This window comes from Scyliorhinus canicula, chromosome 3, assembly GCF_902713615.1.
Source record: "Scyliorhinus canicula chromosome 3, sScyCan1.1, whole genome shotgun sequence".
NCBI lineage: Eukaryota > Metazoa > Chordata > Chondrichthyes > Carcharhiniformes > Scyliorhinidae > Scyliorhinus > Scyliorhinus canicula.
The window spans coordinates 131,733,748-131,752,094 of record NC_052148.1 but is presented as its reverse complement, the minus strand read 5'-3'; the positions used below and the strand labels follow the sequence as shown (position 1 = coordinate 131,752,094).

Sequence of the window (18,347 nt, the reverse complement as noted above, 5' to 3'; positions counted from 1 at the left end):
AGCTTAAGCACATCACCTGACCAGCCATCTCTAATTAATTAATTTGTTTAATTTAAGTTTACGAGTTTTAAATTTGGGGCAGATTGGTTATCAACCAATCAGATCACAGCTTCCCTCTGACGTCACTTTTGAAAAAAAAGTGGAAAACAGGAAGTTACCGTTAGGTCTGTATACTCACCCAGAGACTGCTCCTCCTCCTCTGACCGGCTCCCGAAACTAGACCTCGATCCCCGGGTTAAAGTGAGTTTTTATACTCACCCAGAGACTGCTCCTCCTCCTCTGAACGGCTCCCGAAACTAGGCCTCGATCCCCGGGTTAAAGTGAGTTTTTATACTCACCCAGAGATTGCTCCTCCTCCTCTGAACGGCTCCCGAAACTAGGCCTCGATCCCCGGGTTAAAGTGAGTTTTTATACTCACCCAGAGACTGCTCCTCCTCCTCTGAACGGCTCCCGAAACTAGGCCTCGATCCCCGGGTTAAAGTGAGTTTTTATACTCACCCAGAGACTGCTCCTCCTCCTCTGAACGGCTCCCGAAACTAGGCCTCGATCCCCGGGTTAAAGTGAGTTTTTATACTCACCCAGAGACTGCTCCTCCTCCTCTGAACGGCTCCCGAAACTAGGCCTCGATCCCCAGGTTAAAGTGAGTTTTTATACTCACCCAGAGACTGCTGCTCCTCCTCTGAACGGCTCCCGAAACTAGGCCTCGATCCCCGGGTTAAAGTGAGTTTTTATACTCACCCAGAGACTGCTCCTCCTCCTCTGAACGGCTCCCGAAACTAGGCCTCGATCCCCGGGTTAAAGTGAGTTTTTATACTCACCCAGAGATTGCTCCTCCTCCTCTGAACGGCTCCCGAAACTAGGCCTCGATCCCCGGGTTAAAGTGAGTTTTTATACTCACCCAGAGACTGCTCCTCCTCCTCTGAACGGCTCCCGAAACTAGGCCTCGATCCCCGGGTTTAAGTGAGTTTTTATACTCACCCAGAGATTGCTCCTCCTCCTCTGAACGGCTCCCGAAACTAGGCCTCGATCCCCGGGTTAAAGTGAGTTTTTATACTCACCCAGAGACTGCTCCTCCTCCTCTGTCAATAATAGGGTTTTAGTAATATGGGAAACATCCTACTATTTTCATGTCTGGCATTTATAGTATGGATTCAGAACAGATTTCTCCAGAAATGGACTAGTCACTGTTTTGGTTCAGAGTTCATTACATTACATTGCTGCCTACGGCGCTAAGGACCCGGGTTCGAATCCTGGCCCTGGGTCACTGTCCGTGTGGATTTTGCATTCTCCCTATGTCTGCGTGAGTTTCACCCACAACCCAAAGATGTGCAGGTTAGGTGGATTGGCCACGCTAAATTACCCCTTAATTGGAAAAATAAATATTTGGGTGCTCTAAATTTATTTTTTTTAAAGTTCATTACATTAAATTTTTCTTTTCTGCTTTCTGTGACTAAGCCATTTTTAAATTAATCTAGATTCCGCATTTATTCCTTTAACCTTAGCCTTTAACTGATTTGCAAGTGGACATTATATAAGCGGTAAATTCATTACTTGGATTTTTAAATACACAATTTTTCTCCTCTAATTTAGGATCAAACATTTCTCGTACTGCTTCTGGCTCATATCAGGAAAGTCAGCTCATGATTTTGCATTCGTCAACTTTTATAAATGGGGAAGTATGAGCTGGAAGTATGTAATTTGACAATATATATACCAGGTATATGTCAGGAGATCATCAGTAGAAAAATCAGCTCTTTAGTTACCTTTTGAAAGAATCCTGAATTGAATTTCCAAATCTGAGTTTCAAAATGATGAGAAGGAAATCAGTAAAAAAATAAAACGGCCCATAATAGTATGACTATCACCATATCATATGCAAGCCTGGGTGGCCTATTGGAGGCCCAATTCGAAAATTACAGTCCTGTCAATGTTAGAAAGAGATCTGCTTAAGAATGTCAACTGAACATAAAACAACTGAGTGATTCCATGCTGGTATTAGTCTCCTATAAATCTATGCAGCATTGCAACGTTTACAAACTGAGGTGCACTATAATTAAATATTGCCCATACCAAGATTACCTGTTTTTTTTAGCTGCCGGACAGCCCACCACTTTATGACCTTGCCACACGCCAATCAGCAACAGCAACTGGAAGTCGGATAGAACACAGGTGGCCCCGATGCTCAATGCTGATCCTAGTGATGACTGACAATCGCGGATAGAACCTGTCATTCTCTGGCATTCTCATTAGAAGAACCATCATTTTCCAAAACAGCTTTTACCTGCATTGTTACCTTGGCAGTCCACACCTTGGATCATTTTCATACCTAGCGAAACCACCATTCTTTTGTGCCTATAGTTACAAAAGTAGCATATATTTGCTGTTGAATAAAAGCTTTTACTGGATTCAACATGTATTTAATTAATATTGTGCGATATGTAATTTATTTTATTGCCTACGCCTACTTTATGATAAAAACATAAAGGTGCAATGATTATTGGAGTAATTGAATAAAACTAGGGCAGAATCTTGTGCCTTTCCTTGGTGGTGGAGGTGGTATTTAATGGGCTGGGATGGGGGCAGGTGGGGACCCCACCACCTTCCTGCTGCCAAATGAGGTCCTTAAGTATTAGCCCAGCAGCAGGGGCCGGAGGCTCGCCACACAGGGAGCATGACAAGCAAGCCAAGGCATATTTGCTTGCAGTCTCTCAGAGGGGGGACCCTCGTTCAAAGGCACTCAGTGTCTGATCGACAGGCCTGGCATTGGGAAAGAACACACGTGCTGAGGACAACTCCCCTTTCCCTTGTTGCTGATTTCTCCCTCCCCAAGATGCTCTTCCCGCAACCCCCTTCCCACCATCATTCACCAGCGCCTGGGTCCCTCCTCGATCCAAGGCCTCGTGTGTGTTTTGTAGCAGCAGCAGCAAACACCTTCCAGGTAGCACTGCTGCGTACAGAAGATTTGCTGGCCTCTGGTTAGTGGAGAGCTCTCAGCAGGCGAGACTTTCAATCCCAGGGTCCTTAATCCTGGGAGAAGGCCGTCACTGGCCTGTTAAATGCCTAAGTGGCAGAAGATATGGCAGGCCCTAAAAATAAATGATGCAGGAGTCTCACTGGCTCTCCAGTCAGTGGCTGTGGTCTAAACACCCCCCACCCCCTCCAACTCCCTGGCCCTATCCATTGCCTCTGCGGGATTCTACCTTATGTTTGTCCTATGTAGTGGATAATAATTGACTTCTTCCTTTTCCTGGAACTAACTTGAGCCATCTGTGCAACATTGATGGAATGTAGAGTTAATTCTAAATTTACATTCATTCGGATATTTTAAATTGCTAAATACCGCAGATGTTTTTATTCATAATGCAAGAATGTCACCTCACAATCTGGCATGTGAATAAATGGATCATGATCGAGACAATAACGGAGTTTTTCGATATTGGACAATAACTGCACAATTTCTTAATGTATCAGAAACTAAAAAGAAAAGCGGAAATGCTTGCCCATCTAGGGAAATACTCCAATCCTGAGATTTATTACACCAGAAAGGACACAATTGGCAATCAAAGCCTGTTCTCAAATGTGTACAGGTAACGGCTGTTACATTGCACCAGATTTTCTGAATGTATAATACTGACCTCTCTCACCTACTGTTCATCTAATTGATCTAAGTTATGATAAAGAAGAACTTGGATCAACATTTTCTGCAACTTAATAATTAAGAAGTAATCAACAACCAGGTTGTAATTCATATTCAGGGTCACGAAGAGAAGGAATTAACTCTTCCTCACTTTGTTCAGGTTTTCTTGTATAATACAGAACCAGGCTCTAATTTTCCTGCTGACCCAGTGTTTACTTTGTTTTCTCGATATGGATTTTTATCTCCTGTAAATTTGGTATAGTTCCTGTAAATCAAGATGAACCAAGTATTAAAATAATGAAATTTCAGTAAATACAATGCGATATGCCTGCACGTGCTCAAATGCTCACCCTTACTATTTTGAATTGTAAAGATGGCCTGCGCCACCATTTTAAATTCTGGAACTCAGACCATCTATTTTGGAGATGGCCAAAACCCATTACGCAGCAAGTTTGAAGTCTCACATTTTTGCCGCAAACTGGTTCAAATATTCTCTCCAAAATGCCAGGATTCCTGTACATTGTAAAGTGTCAGAACCTGTTTAAGGTAACAACAAGTAAGTAAAATTATTTTGTAGATGATTATACCTTTATTATAAAGCATTCTACCTACTATAAAACATTAAAACTATGAAACATTTTAAATAGTCAAACTTTCCAAGCAGGAAAATAATTTGATTACATTCATCATTTTAAAATTATTTCTAAGTCCATCTCAAGTCACTGCTGGAATATTCCACCAGGCTGCTGAAGGTTTTATTTTAAATTACTGCGAAAATGCGAATACATTAATGAAAGAATCAGCTGCAGTCTTGCATTTGTTTTGTTTTTTACTGAAATATCATTATATTTACCACAAACTTTCAAGATGTCACTTTTCTTGATTTGGAACTAAATGAGGATAGCCAAACAACAAACCTGAGATATGCCATGTTCCCTTGCTTAGCAAACCAATTATATCACAAGCAGATATCTGCAAAGGGAATCTATGGAGACCTGAAAGCACCTAATCAGCCAATTGCATTGTCTCTGCCTTAAACCACAGCAATACAGAATCAACCCCTACTCACTGAGGCTTATGATTTCCATACTGTAGGATAAATATTAAAGTGTAGTCCATAATCATTTAACAACAGTGTTAAAGAGTACGCAAATAAATAAATCTCTTCTTTAGCTCAACAATAATTATTTCTTAAAATTACACACTTGACATTTATTTATTGAAATAGATAAAAACATGTTTTGCATGCTGGTTGAGTCCTTATGCTGAGGTATTATATGACAATTGTTTGCTGTATTTTTATTTGTAACCATTGTTGCATCAATCTGTTGGAAGAATACTTTATCTCTTTCACGTTAAAACTGTGCCTTAGAAAATGCAGGCTGTTGCACATAGATGGTCAAAAGTGTTGAGCGTCTGCAGTGAATGTGAAGTAATTGGTATCTGGCTTGATAAACACCTGTCAGCTCTCAAATAAGCTGGGTGTAAGGGATACTGCAAGGGAGATGAGTTAAACATGAAGCTGAGGTCTAATCGGTTTATCTCTTGTGACCAGTTCATATTAAACTGAATTCTAATCTTCTGCATGGTTTCAGCAAAGGCTGATGTTCATCTTGCAGTCTTATCTATTGTGTAAAATACATGTTTCAGCACCCAAAATATTTTTAAAGAGGACTTTTTACATATTCTTGTACTCCTTTTCTCCTCAGAAATTACAAGTTCAGAGGAACATTGAACATGTATAGTAGCACATTCTATACCTGTTCCAAGAGCCCCATTTGCAATTCTCTTTATTTTTAAAACATTTTTGAAGTGGCGCCAACTTGAATAAGGGCCAAATTCATTAAGCATTTAAGTGATAACATTGAAATTTCTTGGCCTGTACAGTAAACTGTTTTAATACAGACACTATATGTAATACACTATTAAACATTAATATTCAAAACCAATGAATGCTAGTACTTAAGACAGAATATGGACTGGAAAATACAATTGGCAATATTGAGCATGAATGAATTGCAGGTTTAAGTTATATTCCTCTGTTTACTATTTTAAAGCAATCTTGTGGCACTGTGGGTAGTGTTTCTCCCTCTGAGCCAGAAGCTCCAGGTTCGAGTCCCACCCCAGGACTTGATGGCCATGGAAGGTGTGTTCATAATGTGACCAAACAGGTTGATTATCAACCTACAAATCTTTCCAACACATGATAACGGCAGGTGGTAAGCATGGGAGACATCCCTGGTCAGCTATGTGATGGAAAAATAGTTGGAGCGTCTACCATCATTATCCATGGCTCCAGGCGGTAACATGCATGTAAATATGCATGTTCCCATAACAACTCAGATTTGCTGAGTGGATTGTAACACACCATCACCACTATTTTAAAGGAGCTATTAATTCATTTAAAATAAGAAGGGGAACTCCATAAAATACGTTGATCGGGAATTTCTGGGCCCGCCATGGACAGACACTTCACATAGGATGTGGCATGTCAGTCAAAAGTCCATTGCAACGGGCGGGGCTGGAAAATCCCAGCCATTGTATTCATCCACTAACAACATCAATAGTAAGTCCTTATCTAATATGTTAATTTAGCTGTTCACAGAAGTGAACTTCTGTCAATCATACCAGAGATGAACATTTTGCTTAACCAAATTGTATAGCACCAACAATATGAAAACACAGCCTCAGTAACAAAATAGTAAAATTAAAATAAGTGTAATTCTGTTTTTGGAAATTATACTTTGTGTTGAAATGTTCCACTATGCGTATGGTTGACTTTGCTGACTTTGGGAAGTCCATATTTGGTTCATAAATCATTAAAGCTTTATCAAAGTACTTATTGTGTTCACTCTTCTCAGCTTGTTTGTGAGACTGGTCCATTTTTATTTGCACGGTCGGATGCAGTATCCTTAAAGTAGCATGCTATGAAGCTATACCACCATCTGCTAACATTTGTGCAGTGAGTTGTTAGATCTGACTGTATACAGTTAACAACATTGCTCCAAAACATGCTTAACCAAATTTGGACTTGGTCTGGTGCTTTTTTTCAGTGAATGATTGTAGCTGGGGCTAATAAACAATTGAAATTGTCTGGTATATGCTACAGTTCAACCATTGCGCTAAATGTATTGTGATTTGCCTTGTGAGGAAAAAATACAATGCGTTCAAATAATGCAACGGCTTTTCTAGTAAATGTATGTTGTTTATAAATAAAAAATAAATATGCAACCGTGTAAGGCTTTTATTTTCTACAGATAAAGCCTTAGAACATTTTAACATGCATGCCTATATAATGTATGAAGCCCTATGTCTGCACAGGCTTTTTGATAAATTCCTGTACACATTTAAATTGGAAATTCTGTGGAAATATTTTTAATGGTGGAGTTACAGCTTCTAGCCAATGGTGGTGCTATAGTACTTCAGGCCTCCCTGATTTTCAGCCTCCACTGCAGAGAAGCTCCAACGGTCTGATCAACTTGACTTCTCTGCTGCCCAAACTACTGAAGAATTAGCTATTTATAAATAATTAAATGCACAAAAATAAGGAAAATAATGTTGTCCTGAAATTCCTCAAGAATGCAACACACCCTGGTAAATTACCTGTGAAAGAATTCAGGGCTCAACACTTCATAAATATTGACACTTCAAAGATTTAAATGATTTGGAAATGGGCTGTTGTGATTCACTCAGCATTTTAAGATATAATGGCCTGTATTTTGCCTGACTAATAATGTTGAGGCTATCAGCACTCGCCATTGTACAGGGTAAAACTGACAGCAACTTCTGAAATCCACACATGGACAGCTAAACACAGAAATCTAAACATTGTTGCCAGTAAAACCCTGCTTCTCCACAAGCTGCACTGCTGCATTCTTCACTGTGTAATCTGCACAGAAATTAATATTACAGCATGAAATAGGTTTTTGTTTTTTTTATAAATTTAGATTACCCAATTATTTTTTCCAATTAAGGGGCAATTTAGTGTGGCCAATCCACCTACTCTGCACATTTTTTGGGTTGTGGGGACGAAACCTACGCAGACACGGGGAGAATGTGCAAACTTCACACGGACAGTGACCCAGAGCCGGGATCGAACCTGGGACCTCAGCGCCATGAGGCAGCTCTGCTAACCACTAGGCCACCGTGCTGCCCAGCATGAAATAGGTTAATGAGTAGTGTCAGTCGCTGCTCAGTGCTTCTGAATCACAAGGTTTCAGGTGCAAGTCTAATTCCAGGGTTTTAGCACAAAAATCAAGGCTGACACTCCAGTGCAGTAATGGAGGGAGTGCTGCACTGTTGGCGGTGCTGTCTTTCAGATGCCTGGACCAATTTACCCAGTTGGGTTGATGTGATAGATTCCATTATTTGAAAGAAGAGCAGGGGTGGTATCCTGGTGAATATTTATCTTCCAATTAGATAGATAGATAGAGAAATACAGCACAGAACAGGCCCTTCGGCCCACGATGTTGCGCCGAACTTTTGTCCTAGGTTAATCATAGAATTTTGGACAATTTTTCATGGCCAATCCACCCAACCTGCACATCTTTGGACTGTGGGAGGAAACCGGAGTACCCGGAGGAAACCCACGCAGTCACGGGGAGGATGTGCAGACTCCACACAGACAGTGACCCAAGTCGAAATCGAACTTGGGACCCTGGAGCTGTGAAGCAATTGTGCTATCCACAATGCTACCGTGCTGCCCTTAAGAAGTTAACCTACACTCCATTATTCTACCCTAATCCAAGTACCTATCCAATAGCCGCTTGAAGGTCCCTAACTTTTCCGACTCAACTACTACCACAGGCAGTGCATTCCATGCCCCCACTACTCTCTGGGTAAAGAACCTACCTCTGACATCCCCTCTATATCTTCCACCATTTATCTTAAATTTATGTCCCCTTGTAATGGTGTGTTCCACCCGGGGAAAAAGTCTCTGACTGTCTACTCTATCTATTCCCCTGATCATCTTATAAACCTCTATCAAGTCGCCCCTCATCCTTCTCCGTTCTAATGAGAAAAGGCCTAGCACCCTCAACCTTTCCTCGTATGACCTACTCTCCATTCCAGGCAACATCCTGGTAAATCTCCTTTGCACCTTTTCCAAAGCTTCCACATCCTTCCTAAAATGAGGTGACCAGAACTGCACACAGTACTCCAAATGTGGCCTGACCAAGGTTTTGTACAGCTGCATCATCACCTCACGGCTCTTAAATTCAATCCCTCTGCTAATGAACGCTAGCACACCATAGGCCTTCTTCACAGCTCTATCCACTTGAGTGGCAACTTTCAAAGAACTATGAACATAGACCCCAAGATCTCTCTGCTCCTCCACATTGCCAAGAACCCTACCATTAACCCTGTATTCCGCATTCATATTAACATCACAAAAACAAACCATTTGGTCATTGTCACATTATTATTTGTGGGAGTTGCTGTGCACAAAATTGGCTGTTATGTTTCTTACATCACGATAGTGATTAAACTTCAAAGATACTTCATTGTCTGAAACGCACTTTGTGATGTTTGGTGGTTGTGCTATATAAATGCAGTCTTTTTTTCTTTCCTATTACCCACTCTCTTCATCCTAAAAATGGATGACGTTAGGGCTTGTTTAATCACGAGTTTTTAACACTATAGCAGGTGAGCTGGCCCAGAAATTTCATTTTTTCAAATTTTCCTGTTTTGTTCTGTTATGTATTTTCCTTAATCATATGTGTACATCCCCATATTTATTTAGTTTCCTGGATGGCGTAATTAAAATTTCCTGTTTTTTGTTTCCTGCTTTGCTATCTGCGTATTGTTAGGATTCTTCAGTCTGATTGGTTGTACAACTTCCATGCTGGTTGACATGTCCACAGATGCCACAGATTCCCCTAGAGGTTGCCAAATTCAAACAGACACCAGAAGACAGGAAAACTCCACTGAAAACCCACTAAAGATTTGTGGAGAACTGTATACAAGGTGAACAGTGGTCATTCCTAAACCAGGTGGACTGCAGCGGTTAAAGAAGGCAGCTCACCACCACTGTCTCAAGGGCAGTTCGGGATGGCCGATAAATGCTGACCTAGCCAGCGATGCTCATGTCCTGTGAACTAATACATTTTAAAAGGGACTGTTTCTTCTCTAATCACAGCAAAATTGAAACCATATTATGTATAATTCCCCGTGTCTGCGTGGGTCTCACCCCCACAATCCAAAGATGTGCCAGGTAGGTGAAGTGCCCATGCTAAATTGTCCCTTAATTGGGAAAAAAAAAATTGAGTACTCTAAATTTTAAAAAATGATGTGTCATTATTTTAACTTTTTACATTGAGGAAAATATAACTCAGTTGCAAAGTGAGCAAAATCACTAAACAGCTGTGGACATGTAATGCAGAACGAGGCCATCACAGTGGGTTCAATTCCCTTACCAGCCTCCCCGAACAGGCGCCAGAATGTGGCGACTAGGAGCTTTTCACAGTAACTTCATTAAAGCCTACTTGTGACAATAAGCGATTATTATTATTACTTGCCTCCAACTCTACAGCCCTTGACACTAGGCCTCAGGAGCGAGCAGCACTGTTCAAATCTTACCCAGCCTGGGTCAAAAGGTTGGGCGAGATAGGATCACCTGGATTTCAAGATAAGAGCATTTGAGCAGAGTGGCAATCCAACTCAATTGCCACTCCATCAGAAGTTACAGCCCATTGTCATTCATTCACAAACACTAAACTTATCCAGCATTTGGCCACATATGAGTAGAGTTCAACATTTGCGATCATACATGAACAGAGTGCAATGCAGAGCAGCAGCATGACTTGTTGCAACAATAAAAAAAAATATGCATGATTTGAGGATCTATGATGCACAGCTTACATCCAGACCTAGGACCAAATCAAACAGCTATGTTCTTAGCAGTGGTAAATATGATAGCGTGGCCAATGTATGAGGCAGAGGTGTTTGTGGAATCGGGAGGGATAACGCAGGAATGGAATGCCCATCACCTTTCTGACTCTGTCCAATTCACTCAGAGATGGGGGAAGGCCGAAGATGGCCTTCCTGCCAAGAGACTAATTGAGGCCTTTGTGGCCAATTGAGGGCAGTTTAAGGCCTCTTCAGGGGGGGGGGGGGGGGGAGCTCTGCTAAGAGGGAGCTCATCAATTAAAAGCCACCTGCCCTTATGGAAGCACTGTACCTTTCCCTTATCTTTCCTCCACCTCACTGGGTCCAGGATGGAAAGCCTGTGATAGAAAAGGAGGAGAAATTAAATGACAATGAGTTGATGCTGCAATGCAACATCGAGGGCTGAAGGGCCTGTACTGCGCTGTATCGTTCTATGTTCTATGTTCTAAAAGGAGATGGAAATGAGACAAGTATAGCAACAAAAGATGGACCTAGAGGTGATGTAAATGAGAAAGCAGATTTATCACTAACAGCTTGGTCTGAAAAAAAACACAAAAAGTTACGATGAGAAAAAGATCGGGGCAGATATTATGAGCAGAAATTGTTGAACTCAATCTTAAATCTGGAAAGCTGTAAAGTGCTCAGCTGAAAGATGAGGTGCTGTTCTTCGAGCTTACATTCTGCTTGGTTGGAACAGTGAAGTAGGTCGAAGACAGAGAGGTCAGAGGAGACAGAGGAATTAAAGTGACAAGCAACTGAAAGCACAGGGTCACACTTGTGGACTGAAAGGAGGCTCCATAAAGCAGGCACCCAATCTGCTTGGTCTCGCCAATGTAGAGGAGATATGGAGGGCAGCGAATACAGTATGCTTAATTGAAAGAAGTACAAGTAAACCATTAGACTGAATTTTACAAGGGATGTCAGGATTCCAATGTCGGAGTAGAATCGAGACCTGCATAGCAATTCTTTCACAGGTATCCCTCTAAGTGGCCAGCAACTCTGAGCCTCAGCTGCGCCATCAGGAACACTGGTTGGTGATTGATGCTGAGGTATTTAGGAGACCTGCAGCCTCCCAAATGTAAGATTTTTTAAAAATCTTGGGGCCGAGTGTCAGAGGGGAAACCTCTCCAGGAAGGCTTCTGGGGCTGCAGGCATAGCCTTTCCTGCCAATGGCCCTTTGTTCAGCACATGGAGTCTTCCACAACCAGCACACACCGCCAACCCTCACCACCAGACTGTGACAAGAAAGCCTCCTCATTTACTGACCAGCCACTCCACGCCCCATTATCAGCAAAATGGCAACAATTAAGTTGCCCTTAATTGTTCCTTTATGTAAATTAGCTGCCTACCTCCTTGGGGTGGGCAGCCTCTCCACATTTGATCACATGACTTTTTCCAGCCCCTGCACCTCCCAACCTGCCTCCCAGGATCAGTACCATCCCAGCCATTTTTCCCCTTCCCCTTTATATTTCTCAGAACATTCCCAATCATCTCACTTCAGAGGGAATGTTTAATTTGTATTTGCAGCTTTAAATTCAGTCTGGTATTGTTTAGGCCCATATCATCCAATATATTAGCCACTTGCCACTTGCAACAAATTGCCAATTTAAATATGACTGATTAGTAAATAAAAATGATTAATAGACACTGTCCTTGGGTAATGTCATCTCAATACTCATATTCATACAGCACGTACATTTGTACATTTTGAGCATTTGTTGCTAAAACAGATTTTCTTTTGGGATGTGGGTTTCTCTCACATTGTTTGCCCATCCCTAATTGATCTTGAACTGATTAGCTTGCTAGAGCATTTCAGAGGGCAGCTAAGAGTAAACCACATTAATGTAGGTCTGGATCACATACTGGTCAGATAGTATAGCAATGGCAGTATTGCTTTCCTAAAGGACATTAGTGAACCAATGACAGTTGACATGGTTTAGCTTTATATTACAGAATTCTTTATTTATTTTATGCCAGTATTTATTGCCCATCCCTAATTACCCTTGAGGAGGTGGTGTTGAGCTGCCTTCTTTAACTGCTGCATTCCCTGAGGTGTAGGTACACCCACAGTGCTGTTGGGGAGGGAGATCCAGGATTTTGACCCAGCGACAGTGAAGGGATGGTGATATATTTCCAAGTTAGGATGGTGAGTGGCTTTGGGAGAAACTTCCAATTGGTGGTGTTCCCATATGTCTTCCGCCCTTGTCCTCCTAGATGGTAGCGGTCGTGGGTTAGAAGGTTGATGCCTCAGGAGCCTTGGTAAGTTCTTGCAGTGCATCTTGCAGATGGTACACACGGCTGTCACTGTTCAGCGGTGGTGGAGGGAGTGAATATTTGTGTAATGGGTGCCAATCAATCAGGCTGCTTTAGTGTTGAGTTTCTTGAGTGTTGTTGGATGCTGCACCTTTCCTGGCAAGTGGAGAGTATTTCATCACACTTCCGATTTATGTTTTGTAGATGGCAGACAGGCTTTAGAGATTCAGGAGGTGAGTTACTCACCGCACGAGTCCTAACCTCTGACCTGCTCTTGTAGCCACAATATTTATATGGCTAGACCAGTTTCTGTTAAATGATAACCCCCAGGATGTTGATAGTGGGGGATTCAGTGGCGGTAATATTATTGAACGTCAAGGGCAATGGTGAGATTCTCTCTTGTTGGAGATGACCATTGTCTGACATTTGTGTGGCATGAATGTTACTTTCCACTTTTCAGCCTAGGCCAGGATATTGTCCAGGTTGTTGCTCGTTTTGGTGAGTGTGCTTTACACTCAATTGGCTCTGTTTTATTACCTTGCTCTAGAGTCGCCAGGTATCTTTATGATACCACCACGAGGTTCAAGTTCAAGTGCTGATCAATAACTCAATACACCAGTTAGTAAGGTTCAAATCAAAACACATTTATTATATACACAGTCAATCGCTACTCATGCATAAATACTACAAAACTAAGCTACTTCTACCACTAAAGGCCAATACTTATCTTCTGGAAAAGGAACCCACTGGGTCGGGGAACAATGGCCTCTTGTTCAATCCTGGGGCTGCGGGTTTTCAACTGGTACGGACTAAGGGTCAGGAGCGCTTATCTCGTAGCGGCGTTGACTGGACACTTACTTGTTGGTGCAGCTGCTAGGCAGGTCTCTGTCAAGGGTTGTTTCGAGCTGCTGAGAGACCCTGCCAAGAAGGATGAGTTGAACTTGTGGCCTCTAATTTATAGGCCCCAGGGACTTCACGCCCTTTTGGGCGGACCCCGTACCTGACTCCAATCAATTGGATCACGTACCAATCGATCAGTTTGAATTCCCCAATACTGGGGCTGTTTCCTGATCGCTGGGCGGTCCTTGGGTGCTCGTTAGCCTCTTTTGTCTTGGACTCTTGCTGGCGCCGAGGAGTCTGGCTTTACCTTGGTCATCCTTAATTGTATCTATTGTGCCCGGGAATTGCTCATTTAATATGTATGGCTGCTGGTTTCAGTGCTGTCTGCTTTCTGCAGACCGAATACACAGAAGAACTCTGCAAACTGCTTGTTTTCTGATACTGTCCGTTTTTCCCTGCGTTCTTTGCGAATCTCCATTTTAACTCGGGAAGTGGCCAAGCCAGGAGGCTACAAGGTCTTGCTGAATTTGAGCATGAACTGCTTCAGTATTTGAGGGGTTGGAATTGGTGCTGAACATTGTGCAGTTAGCTGCGAACATCCTCACTTCTGACCTTATGATGGAAGGGTGTTCATTGATGAAGCAGTTGAAAATGCTTTGGTCGAGGACACTACCCTGAGGAACTCTTGCAGTGATGTCCTTGAGTGAGATCATTGAACGCCACCCATCTTCCTTTGTGCCAGGTCTGACTCCAACCAGCAGAGAGTTTTCTCCCTGATTCCCATTGACTCCTGTTTCTCCCTGGCTCCTTGATGCCAAACTTGGTCAAATGCTGCCTTGATGTCAAGGGCAGTCACTCTCACCTCACCTCTGGCATTCAATTCTTTCGCCCGTGTTTGAAACAAGTCTGTAATGAGGTCAGGAACTGAGTGACCCAGGCAGAACCCAGGGCGCAATTCTCCCAAAGGGAGACAAACAGCCGACGCCGGAGTGAACCCCGGAGTGTTTCACTCCCGTGTCGGTGGCCGCTCGTCGCCCCCTATTCTCCCCCCCAGGGGGCTAGGAGTGGCAGCGCGTGAATTCCGAGCGCCCGGCCTTGACGCTTGCGTCAAATCGGCGCGCCGGGAATGACGCGGCCAGCGGCGCCGAAGTGACGTCAGCCGCGCATGCGCAGGTTGCTGTCTTCCCCTCCGCTGCCCTGCAAGACATGGCGGCTTGATCTTGCGGGCCGGCGGAGGGAAAAGAGTGCGTCTTTCAGAGACGCCGGCACGACGATCGGTGGGCACCGATCGTGGGCCAGACAGCTCCTGAGCATGCCCGTGATGCTCGATCCTCCCTCCGCCCCCCACAGGCCTCACACAAAGTGGTCGCGCGCTGTTCACGCCGGCAGTGACCAGGTGTGGTTGGCGCCGGCGTGAACCGGTCGGGTTCGGCAGGCCGTTCGGCCCATCTGGGCCAGAGAATCGCCGGTCGCCGTGAGAAACGGCGAGTGCCGATTCTCCGAGCGGCCTGTCGCAAAACGCGACACGCCATTTTGGGAGGGGTGGGAGAATCGCGGGGGGTGCCAGGGTGGCGTGGCGTGATTCACCCGGCCCTCCCGCGATTCTCCCACCCGGCGTGGGGTGCGGAGAATCGCGCCCCCAAATTGAGCATCAGCAAGCAGGTTATTTCTCAGCAAGAGCAACTTGATAGCATTGTTGTTGACTCCTTCCATCTCTTTAATGATTGGATGGTAATTCACCGGATCAAATTTGTCCTGCTTTTTGTATACAGGGCATACCTGCACAATTTTCCACATTGCTGGGTAGGTACCAGTGTTGTTGCTATACTGGACTATCTTGGCTGGATTCTCCGCCGGCAGGATGCACATTTTGCCGGCAGCCAGGAGGTTTCCCGACAGCGTGGGGCTGCCCCACAATGGGAAACACCATTGACCAGCTGGCGAAACGGAGCATCCCGCTGGTGTACTGAACAAAAAATTTGGCACAGCCGGACGGAGAATCCAGCCCCTTAACTAAGGGCATGGAAATTCCTCGAGCACAGGTTTTACGACACCCTTGGTGAGTGCACGGCCACATCCATCCCCGCAGGCCCCAGACATGCCACACATGAATTAACCAATACTCTGTATAAAGTTTCTGAGACCTTTGGCCCTTGACTGCTCCAATGACTTACAGGCACCAGATTTGTAAGTGAAACACAACTGTTTTTTATAACAAAAATAGAGATTATAAAAGCAATACTTAAAATAATGGCCAGCTAATCTACTACATCCCCCTTTTACCGTCCCACCCTGTACCCAAATACACACAAGACAGACACACACAGAGGTGGGAGAGGTAAAAATAATAGGAATTAATATATGAAATGGAAGATGAGTGTCCTTGCTTCAGATGTTGAAGTTGTTGGGCTGGTTTAGCACAGTGGGCTAAACAGCTGGCTTATAATGCAGAACAAGGCAGCAGCGCGGGTTCAATTCCCGTACCGGCCTCCCCGAACAGGCGCCGGAATGTGGTGACGAGAGGCTTTTCACAGTAACTTCATTGAAGCCTACTTGTGACAGTAAGCTATTATTATTATTATTATTATTACTCCTTCCAGGATGTGGAGTGATTGAAACCAGAGGTTGGAATGCTAACGAGGATCTTTTGGCAAGAACATTCAGTCATATCTCACAGGCTAATCCTACCCCAGCCCTAACCCTAACCCTCCAACTTCTGTTCAAAACAAACCTTAAAGCAAAACACAGTCTCATAGAGGAAGGAACATTTCAGAACGGTCAGGACCAATCAGCATTGAATATCAGCTAAGGCCTGGCAATTGTAAAACAGCTCATTGGCTGCCAGCCAAATTCATCAAGAGGTGTTAACACTGACGTCAGACCGAACAGTGCATTCTGCTGGAGTTAATTTTTAAAAATTAAAAGTGAAGTCCATTTTTAAGTCATAGGTCCCATTAATTGTCCAGGTACAAATACTGAAATAGCAGATTAACAGAAATTGAAATGAGAAACAAGGGACAGGCAGGGGTTAACAGTAGGAACCTTACACAAGTCTTCAGTATTATTGTGTAAATATTGTCAAGGTCCATAGCCTTTGCAGTGCCCAGTTCATTCAACCATTTCTTGATATCACATATTAAGAAGTCTTACAACACCAGGTTAAAGTCCAACAGGTTTGTTTCAAACACGAGCTTTCGGAGCACGGCTCCTTCTTCAGGTGAATGGAAAGGCTTGTTCCAGAAATGTTTATATAGACACAGTCAGAGATGCCCCGGAATGCGTGCACCTGCAGGCAATCAAATCATCAAAGATGCAGAGAGAGAGGTAACTCCAGGTTAAAGAGGTGTGAATTGTCCCAAGCCAGTTCAGTCGGTAGGCCTCTGCAAGTCCAGGCTTGTTGGTGGGGGCCGAATGTAATGCGACATGAATCCCAGATCCCGGTTGAGTCCGCATTCATGCGTGCTGAACTTAGCTATAAGTTTTTGCTCAGCAATTTTGCGTTGTCGCGTCTCCTGAAGGCCTCCTTGTAGAATGCTGACCCGGAGATCAGAGGCTGAATGTCCTTGACTGCTGAAGTGTTCCCCAACTGGAAGGGAACAGTCCTGCCTGTTGATAGTCGCACGATGCCCGTTTATTCGTTGTCGCAGTGTCTGCATGGTCTCGCCAATGTACCACGCTTCGGGGCATCCTTTCCTGCAGCGTATGAGGTAGACTACATTGGTCGAGTCGCACGAGTATGCGCCGCGTACCTGGTGGGTGGTGTTTCCACGTGTAATGGTGGTGTCCATGTCGATGATCTGGCATGTCTTGCAGAGATTACCCTGGCAGGGTTTTGTGGTGTTGTGGTTGCTGTTCTGAAGGCTGGGTAATTTGCTGCAAACAATGGTTTGTTTGAGGTTGCGCGGTTGTTTGAAGGCCAGTAGTGGGGGTGTGGGGATGACCTTGGCAAGATGTCCATCCTCGCTGATGATGTGTTGGAGGCTGCGAAGAAGATGTCGTAGTTTCTCCGCCCCAGGAAAGTACTGGACGACGAAGGGTACTCTGTCAGTGGTGTCCCGTGTTTGTCTTCTGAGGAGGTCGGTGCGGTTTTTTGCTGTGGCGCGGTGGAACTGTCGATCAATGAGTCGAGCGCCATATCCCGTTCGTACGAGGGCATCTTTCAGCATCTGTAGGTGTCTGTTGCGCTCCTCCTTGTCTGAGCAGATCCTGTGTATACGGAGGGCTTGTCCATAGGGGATGGCTTCTTTAATGTGTTTCGGGTGAAAGCTGGAGAAGTGGAGCATCGTGAGATTATCTGTGGGCTTGCGGTAAAGCGAGGTGCTGAGGTGACCGTCCTTGATGGAAACGAGTGTGTCCAAGAATGGAACTGAATTTGGAGAATAGTCCATGGTGAGTTTGATGGTGGGATGGAACTTATTGATGTCATCGTGTAGTCGTTTCAGTGATACCACCATTACACGTGGAAACACCACCCACCAGGTACGCGGCGCATACTCGTGCGACTCGACCAATGTAGTCTACCTCATACGCTGCAGGAAAGGATGTCCCGAAGCGTGGTACATTGGCGAGACCATGCAGACACTGCGACAACGAATAAACGGGCATCGTGCGACTATCAACAGGCAGGACTGTTCCCTTCCAGTTGGGGAACACTTCAGCAGTCAAGGACATTCAGCCTCTGATCTCCGGGTCAGCATTCTACAAGGAGGCCTTCAGGAGACGCGACAACGCA

At 44.2% G+C, this 18,347-nt stretch overlaps 1 protein-coding gene across 2 annotated transcripts in view; it reads left to right on the top strand.

The window, feature by feature from the left end:
• Positions 1-6,868, top strand: part of LOC119962960 (LIM and calponin homology domains-containing protein 1-like) — a 502,229-nt gene extending 495,361 nt beyond the window's left edge. For both annotated transcript variants that reach the window (XM_038791315.1, XM_038791316.1), the window contains one exon: positions 2,093-6,868. In XM_038791315.1, the coding sequence (XP_038647243.1) occupies positions 2,093-2,118 (26 nt within the window). In that variant the 3' untranslated portion in view covers positions 2,119-6,868. The remainder of the gene's footprint in view (positions 1-2,092) is intronic.
• Positions 6,869-18,347: the final 11,479 nt, after the last annotated feature.